Source organism: Mesitornis unicolor, unplaced genomic scaffold (assembly GCF_000695765.1).
Source record: "Mesitornis unicolor isolate BGI_N332 unplaced genomic scaffold, ASM69576v1 scaffold32475, whole genome shotgun sequence".
Lineage (NCBI taxonomy): Eukaryota > Metazoa > Chordata > Aves > Mesitornithiformes > Mesitornithidae > Mesitornis > Mesitornis unicolor.
The window spans coordinates 1-9346 of NW_010184009.1; the positions used below are offsets into that span (position 1 = coordinate 1).

General features: G+C 37.6%; 1 protein-coding gene across 1 annotated transcript; it reads right to left on the reverse strand.

The window, feature by feature from the left end:
- Positions 1-2587: 2587 nt before the first annotated feature.
- On the reverse strand, positions 2588-8901 carry PHAX (phosphorylated adaptor for RNA export). The gene is made up of 5 exons (XM_010184335.1): positions 8836-8901; positions 6819-7438; positions 5874-5994; positions 4160-4243; positions 2588-2969 (listed from the first exon to the last, which is right to left on the reverse strand). Exons 1-5 carry the CDS (start codon positions 8899-8901, stop codon positions 2700-2702), a joined length of 1161 nt encoding a protein of 386 aa, XP_010182637.1. The 3' UTR covers positions 2588-2699.
- Positions 8902-9346: the final 445 nt, after the last annotated feature.

Sequence of the window (9346 nt, forward strand, 5' to 3'; positions counted from 1 at the left end):
TTGGCCACTCTTTCAGTAAAGAAATTTTTCCAAATCCCCAATTTAAACCTTCCCTGGCACAACCTGAGGCCATTTCCTCTTGTCCTGTCACTGGTTACATGGCAGAAGAGACAAACACCCACCTCTCTACACCATCTTTTCAGGTAGTTGTAGAGAGCAGTGAGGTCTCTAATGAGACACCTTAATGAGATCGTCTACTTAGAAGGGGAAGCAGAATCCGTCATATCGTAATTGTACTTGAAGTGACGTTCTCATTATCCACTGTAAAACTGAGTAATAAATAAATTTTCCCTGATACCAAAAAGCATTGTTTTCTTACTTGGGTTTGGGATGCAAGGAAGAAGCTTTACAAACAAGCTTTGTGTTTTCAAACCAGAGCACATTTCCCCCTTTTTCACTGTCTGCTTTAGACATGACAGAGACGGCTTATAATGCCGCTATAGCTTAACGGATGGAGGGTGACATTTGTCCTGGCAGCATGCAGTCAACATTTGTGGTAAACATGATGCCTCAATCACATCTGACCATCAGAGATATTTAAAAACACAAACTCCAACCCTTATATTTGCATTTTTGTCTGTAGAACACGAGCTACTAAAACCTAAACAGCCAGGTATATCTGTTCCCAGACAAAACACAGCCCATGCAATCCAGTTTGGTCACAAGCCATAGCTGACTAACAAGCATCATGGAGCTGCTATCTCTCCAAGTATCAGCTCAACAAGTTGAATATGAGGGAGTCAAGAGAGAAAACCTCTAGCCTTACCCATGCTTCCTACTCTTGCAGTTGCTTTGGGAGAAGAAAAATCAAGAAAGGAATGAAAAACTGTTTGAAGAAGATGAAAAAAACTACCACTATATCCCTTATAACACCAGATCTACAGCAATATGCAGGAGCATCACAGCCTGTTGTGTCTCATCCTTGCACATCTGCAGCTGTCCTTTTGGAAATGGTGGTGACTGCTGCATCAGACTCCAAAGCCCTGGGCTGCTCAGCTCTAGCACTGCCCATGCTCAACCCAAGGCTCACTGACACAAGCACCAAACTGTCACATATGGACCCGTGACTGCTGAGCCACCTCCAGCACAGGCCAGCACAAGCATCCCACAGAAGAGGGCAGAGGCCTATGTGAGGCTGCAGAGGGGAAAGGATCAGCCCCACGACTCCACTAACAAACCAAAGCTCGACTGAAGACATTACAGTGCTACACTGATGCTCTGACCATCACAGGTTTGTTAGGAAAGTCAGTGAACAAATTAAAACCTTTTATTTCAGCAACAGCAACTACCACCAGCAAAGGCATGCTTCACATCTGGTAAGTAACTTCTTAACAGCAGGGAGTTCTGGCACATGAATAGAGAAAGACAGAAAAGTCAAAACTCTAATTAAATTTAGTAAAGCAAACAACGGAATGTACAATGTTTAAGAACTCTTTCTTCAAATATTGTAGTCCTTTAATACCAGCTCTTGAAAATACTGAATTGTTCAGCATTGTAACTACATTATGTGTTTTAGCAATACACTTTGCTTCTGAAATCCAAGGACACCGGGTGAACAAAACTTATGTGCAGAAGCTTGTTCTTTAATTTGAAAGTGAATTAATCCATTAATATTTAAAACATATTTTATACTAGAAAATAGTGTCTAGTCACAGAAAACTTATTAGTGATAAAATATTTTAGACATACATCAGTGTCATACATATTCTTCAGTTACACTAGAAACAACAATCAACATAAAAGTTGTCTTTAATTGAACTTACAAACTACTCAGCAGTCTTCTGCATCAAGTAAAAAGTCCTCTTTTGCATATTATTGTTTTAAGTGTCAGCACAGAAAAACTTCAGAACCTCTGCAAGCTGCACATTACTTTATCCTATAGCACACATAAGCAGCAGCATGGAAACAAGAATTGCAAGATAAAGGGTTTATACCTGTATGTAGAGTTTACAGATCCTGGAGAGCAACACAGATTAGTAAAACCTAACCTATCTAAAACTTGGAAAGCATTCCGTTATATTTGTTTTCAATCAGAAAGATCTGTGTAAGTTGTGTATGTGTCTTATCATGGAAAAATCTAGCCAGAACAAGTAGGAAGCTCAAGCCACTAATATAATACAAAGCATTAAACTGCTGCAGAAATTTAAAACTTACATTGCAGTACATATTTACAAGGCTGTTTTTCAGAGGTCATTGAACATTAAGTTTATTTCACAAACCAATCTGCCTTTACAGGTCTTAATTCTATAAACACTGCTATTCTTATCAACACACTGCCATACTAGAACACATGATATCAAGACAAACTTGATACTGTTTTTTCTGTTGAACTGTAATGAGGAGCACTGCTCACTTGATGACTTTGTTAGCTTCAGCAAATTAAGTATGATGTATCTGGTTAAAACATAGCCTTAAATCCTAAACCTAACATGTGGCTCAAGTAAGCTCCTAAGGAACAAATGTGATGATGCAGAGCTGTTATCTAGAAATAACCTAACAGTTTGTGAAGACTCAGCAAACAAGAAATAGAACAATTAACATCTTTCATGCTGTTAAATTTCGCTATGAATTATGTCATGTTGTTCAGCATCAAGTATTTCCCATGCTTCTGCAGCTTATGAAAACAAGAAGCCATGGGATTGTAAGAAAGGCCTACTTAATAAGTTTTACAGAGACTTTGTTATCAAGAACATCAGTAACTAGAAAATCTCTAAATCATGAGCATTATCAATTTCAATAACATCTTCAGGTTCCATCTTTGCTTCATTATGCCCCTCTTGCAGATCATCCAGGGAAGCCAGAGCCTCATTTGTATCGCTAGCAAAAGTCTCACGAGATGCATCATCATATTCTTGCAGGTTAAGCCCTTTAATGGCTTTTTTCATCTTCTTTCCTAGAACTTGTATTCTCCTCTTCTTAGCAGCCTTTTTATTTTCATACTCCTTTTGGTTTTCCAGATAGAATATTTCCTTGAAAGAAAACAAACAAATTCATTTTACGAGTATTTCCTAAAGAAAACATAAAGTAGTATTTTTTTTTAATTACAAATACTGTTCAATAATATTTAAGAAAGATATGCATTGTTGGTAGTAGAAGTATGAGGATTGACTGCACATAAAGAAAATGCCCCATAAATAATTTTATTACATAATTTCTCAGTGAACTCACAGAGTTTGTAAATAAGTGTCACTAAGTTTTCATTTCAAGTTTTCTGATGACACAAAACTGGGAGGAATGGGTGGCAGACCATAGGGCATGCTGCCATATAGAGGGATATGTTGAGAAAATACAAGAGAAGAGATGTAAAAGAGTTTGGTGGGGTTTTTTTTAAATAATGGCGTAAAGTGATAAAACTTGCAAATTTCTGTGACCACTGTAAGCTATGAAAGGATGTTTGTTCTAAAAAAAATCATAAACAGACAATCACAGTTTATGTTGATTTGTTTCTCAATTCCCAGTACAAGATGCTAGGATGGTTCAGAGAGTGAGCTGTAGCCACCTTAAAGCAAAATAAACAAGTCTTTCTTCTAACAAAAAACTTCAATAAAGTTTAATAAACTTTAAAAAAAGCCAAGTTGTGTTAACTGAATGAAGAAAATACTGTCTTGGTCTATTTCATACCCTAAAAGGGAAAGCAGTAATATTTACAAGCTGACAAAATGTATATGGTGAGCACCACAGATGACGCCAGTGAGCAATTCAGACTAAGTTCAGACCACTACCTGACCAAATGGGAAATAGTGCTTGATGCTACAGCTGGAGCTATATAGGACAAAAATATTCTATTAAGAGAACACCATTCAATCCATGCACAAATACACAGAGCTCCAAAGAGAGAAATACAGCTGCAGATAATTTGTATATACCTTACTGCAATGTTAAGGAAAACCCAATGTTTATCTCTTCAGACTCTACAGTCTCATCACCCTCAACAGGTTTTTGTGACTGGCATTACATAAAAGCTGTTCTCTCTGCCTAGTGAGAACTGCAGTTCATTTTTTTGAGAATTTTTTTTTCTTTTATTTGGAATGTGAAAAGCTGGTTTCTTTGGAATATAAACTTGCTAGAAGTTAGGAGAGCAATTCAATCATAAACTTTCTAGTAGAAAAAAACCTCAAAATTCAGTTTGGACAATCATCTGCACTCCTAACAATTTTACCTTGATTTGTTGTTCTTTGATGCTAGGTGTGTTCTTCAGCAGGTTTAAATAAACACCCCCTGGTGTTCTTCTCCTAGTGCCGTTCTTAAAAGGGAAAGTAAATTAGTAATCATAAGCTTAATACCCAAGTGCTGATATAAGAATAGACATAATAAACACAATAAAAATTACGTCTACAATAAATCACAATGATTTGTACTGAGACAGAATAAAAAAACATTAAGTTCTGCTTTGTTAGGTATTACATAAAAACAACCCTTTATTTGTGACTGAACCACTCACATGAAGGTCAACAACCAGCTTGCTTCATTTGGACAGATAAATGGTGATGTTACAAAAAACTTGCTTTAGAACATAATACCAAACTGCACAACTGCATACTAAATCTGATTTTGGTAGTGAAGAAACAAAATGTGAATTATATTCTAACTACTCTCACAGCTATATGCAATAATGTATGTACTACGTTAAATATTCAGAACGTACCCAACACATAAGCCCAGTAAAATGTCAAAAATAAATTTAATAAAATTATGTGGATCTCTTTTCCAAGTTGTAAGCATTAATTATCATACTATTATTCAATTACCATTCGTAGTACAAAAATTGAACTGTTACTAGAGCGCTCTGATACTGTACTACATATGATACTTTTCTCTTAAATAACAAAGTAAAACACAATCCAAAAGTTTTAAGAGTAAAGAAGGTCAATTTTTAAGTATGTTCTTGAAACAGCTGACACCACATACTTTTGTCATCCTACCAGCACAAAATCCCAACCAAGAAAAACAGTATGATCTGCCTTTCAAATGGTGTACCGTGATCTGCAGCTAAAGGAACCTGCACCACCAGTAGCTGTGTCCTTTCATCTCCTTGGTAAGCACTTGTTAACAGGTACTTTAATCTTTCAAGACAACTGACTGCTTCTAAGATAAGCTGCTAGCTAGAAAGTTACTGCATTTTGGGAGGAAAAGATGGTGGTGGTGTTTGTTTTGTTGGGTTTTATTCTTAATTATTTTTTCCCTCCTCTCTACCTCCAGTGACAGAACTTAAAAGATGCAAACTTCCCTCACACCTTTTTCTTCTGAACTTTTGTACTGAGGCTCATTATTTAATATCAATAAATTGATAACCTAATCATTAAGTATAGGATTTTTACCACAATTTGTAACAGAAATCAGGATTCAGTTTTGCTGTACTGATACACAAGCCAGTGGTTCTCTAATAAAGCTAGGAGATCCGCTTTGGAAAGTTATTCTTCAAATGTGACATTAGAAATGCTCACTGGCTTACAGTGGACAGGTCAGTGCTGACAAACATCCACCTGACTTACTGAAGCAGTGTGCCAGATGCTTCACCTGGATCCTGCAACTACAGGCTTTCATTCAAGCTTCAGAATGCTTCACTCTTTAGTTTGTCACAGAAAGATCCCAAGGGGAGGCAGACTAACAGATCGAATGTTATCACTGCAAATCAGATACTGATCTCAGTACAAAAAGTTGGGCAATTTTCAGGTTCGTTCATCTCATTGTTTACTCAAATCCTGCTGGAAGGGTTACATCAGTATTCATTAAGCAAGTTTCATGGGTAGGGAAGGCCTTGAAACTCTGGGAGAACCTGTCCAAAGTGAAAGCTGTGCAATAGTAATACCTAAATATTCTGCAAGTTGTGTGTCCTTCCCCACTCCAAACCCACATGATCACATTTTTCTTACCACTATGAACAGTCCACCATTTTGTTCCACTTCAGCTGTTTCCATAAGCAGTTCAATAGCTTTTCTTTTCCCAACTATTTTCACGACTCGAGCAATTAAATCTTTCTTGGGCTCACAAAGCCTTAAAGTAGGGGGAAAAAAAAGGCACATTTATTGTCAGTATAATTTCTTAAGTGAAATTAACCATGGAACTTCTATAATGAATGATTCATTCTGTAGGACATAAAAACTATGCTAAAATTAAAGAGCATAGAATCATAGAATACCAGGTTGGAAATGTGTTTCAATGGCTTCTTGAATCAGATTTCAAAATACTGAGCAGAGGGACAGTTTTTTTTTCCTGAAGTATGCATTTTAAAAATGTGTTTCATAAAAACTCATTGAGTCATTATTTTTCTTCTACTGATGTGTGAAATATGAAAACAAATAGGAAACTGCAAAGGCCTGTATAAATCTCTGAAATTAAAGTATAAGTCTGCTGTGTATTTAATGGTTGAAATTACAGTACCTTTTACAGTTAAATCAACAATTAACTGGAGACAACAGTAAGTGTAAAAGTTCCCCTGTATCATGTGCCATTCAGACAAACCTACATAATAAAAAACCTCAGTATGTTGACTAACTTATGATAATCCATTAAATGCAAACAAGAAAAAAAATCTGCAGTATTACTGAGTCAAATTGTAGTCTATTGTTAGCAACAATGTCCTCACACAGAAATTGTCACTGTCAGTCTGCATGAAGGAAGAGACTTACATAGCATCCAGTAATTAGACAGTATTACTAGATGCTTCTACAAGATACACACAAGGTACTCATGCTTTTTGTAATCTGGTACAATATCTTACATATCTAGCAGTAAAAAAGCTTCCTTGCCCCTCTCCCTCTTCCATCAATAGTTTACCAATGCTTAAGGAAGTGAAGATATACTGTAATTAATCTCACCGATAAGCGATTTCATCTGCCACTTTTTCTTCTGAATCTTCTTCTGTTATCTCATACCTTCCCTTATATTTCATTTCTTGTCTTTCACCCAGTCTGTCTTTTACAGGTCGCTTCCGTTTGAGAAAACCTTGCCCATTTTCTCTTTCTGCTGGCAATGTTTTCTTGTCATCATGCATGTATTCATCCAGTTCTTTATCTAAAGTCTCTGCCTCCTTTTGCTGAGCTTCCTTCATCAGCTTTTTAGCTAACAAATAATTGTAAGTCTCAGACTGTCTGCTTCTGTCAATACTACCATCCATGCCTAGAATCCCAAGTTCAGTAGCCACTGCATCCTGACTCTGCTCCTGGAGCACCACACCCCAAATGTTGTTGACCTTCTTGCCACCTAAAGCAGCTTGGTTTTCGTGGCTCTGGCTAAGCTGAAAAGGCTCAGATTTAGCAGAAGCAAAGTTGGAACATTTCTGTCGTTTTCGTTTCCACAGACAGCTGTCATCATCAGATTCAGAAAAGCTTTCATCGCTTGAATCCACGCTTTTGGTTGTCCGATAAGGAACACTTGGTGCACATGATGAAATACTGCTCTGGAATAGTCTGCCTGAATCACTTCCATCCTGTGATTTCTACAGTGAAAAAGGAAATGTCCATTAATTTAATTACTCCTGAAAATCAAGAGCTATCAAGTCAAGCAAAAGATCTGATTAGCTGGTAAACTTAATTCTGACAAATGTGACCGACTGGGCAGTCCTCTATGAGCATCTTTTGGACTACAGTTAACAGGAACATCCTATGACAACTTCTGTATTTGAATGCTTGTATAGGAAAGACAGCATGGCTGCTGTAGAAAACACACACCAGGAGCTGCTAATCTACTTACTGTAATCTGTGTTTAATGAAATTAAAATTACTACAAAACTGAAAAAACTATTAGAATTCCCAGAGACAGAGCAGTTCTAAGAAAGTTTTAAAAAGCCAAACCACTAAGGTAACATAGCAGAAGCTTTTTTTTTTTTAACAGCATAGAAATGAATATTCTCTCCAGAGTTTGAAAGGGGTCAAGACTAGTCATCTGCAATCACAACAGTGTTTCCAGAGACTCCAGTGAGAAGAAAAAAATGACCAAAAAACCCAAAACCAAACCCACAAAACTTGGATGCTTCTCAGACTTTGAAAAGCTAACAGCGTAATATTGTGATTTTGGTTCAATAAAGAGAGCACATGACCAGCTGGGGGCAGTGGTACCTCACAAAATAACTGGGTTTTTCTTCCTTTAAACCAACAATACACCACAGACTTATTACAGCTTCTTATCAGTTAGGACAAAAACCCTGAAGATTTCGACATACTTTACAAAAAAGTCCCACTGCTATAAAATATTTAATAAATGCTGTTTCCCTATACATCTGTCAGATAAGCCAAACCTGCTCAAGTCTGCATAACCTGCAAAAGCACCATGGGTAACATAACCCAGAACTTTTATTCCCAGTTGCTGGAAATTTTTGGCCACGCCATCCAGGCTAATCTGTGATAAGCACTTTCCTTACTCATAATTCCAGGTTTTCCTTAGCTGATTTCCTATCATAAAGTTATATGCTATCTCATGATCTTCAAAAAAAAGATCTCTTCCTTCAGTTTCAGGTGAAATAAAAAGTCTTTCATTAACTTTACTGCTTTCACCAACATTACACCACCATTTCTTCTTTCTCCTATTAGCAAACAGAGAACAGAAGACTTCAACTTATTTTATCACATTATGAAACAGAAACATTTGATTTTAAATGTATTCATAATGCAAAACATTATTCATAATATTCATCCATAATGCAAAAACTATCAACTCCATAAATTAAAAAGAAAATACCACATATGTTTTAATTTATTTTGTGCTACACACCCCAGAACGATATTGCAAATAAATCAGATTGGACAAGGCTTTGAGCAACCTGGTTTAGTGGGAGGTGTCCCTGTCCATGGCAGAGGCAGTGGACTAGATGATCTTTAAGGTACTTAAATCAGGTACGTGGGCTCTCCGGGAATTCAAAGGATTCACCCCATTCGTAACCCCCTGCACGGGGCGAGACGCCATCTACTAATTTATCTTATTTTGAAATCTTTTCCTGCTCACACACCACCACAAATTCCTCATTAACTTCGTAACACAACCCCCGTCGTTCATGAACATCTCTTCAGCAATTCACGAATGCAAAAGAGTTGTAAACCCAAGGAAAAGCAGTAATCGCCACTCATCACCTTCATGCGGTTTACAACAGCTTGTCTCTATTGTTCTTGAAGCGACCGACGGTACCGGTGAACACTCCACTTTTCTCACCAAACCCAGCACACAGCAACAACAAAAGCCTCCCTCGGCGGGAACGGGCACCAGAGGAACAAGCCGGTTCTCGGGCCCAGGGAAAGCAGCCACCCTTTGGAAAGGGTGCCCTGACCCAGCTCTCGGGTCTAACCGGGACGGACCCCCATTCCCACAAGTGCGGAGTGCCCTCCCCGGCTCGGCCGCTCCCGGTCGCCAGTGG

Coding starts and splice junctions, on each gene's coding strand:
- PHAX (XM_010184335.1), bottom strand. CDS start 8,901: ATGGCGTCTCGCCCCGTGCAGGGGGTTACGAATGGGGTGAATCCTTTG. Junction 5,995..6,818: donor GCAGATGAAATCGCTTATCG/GTGAGATTAATT, acceptor CCCTACTTTAAG/GCTTTGTGAGCCCAAGAAAG. Junction 4,244..5,873: donor ATGGTGGACTGTTCATAGTG/GTAAGAAAAATG, acceptor TTCCCTTTTAAG/AACGGCACTAGGAGAAGAAC.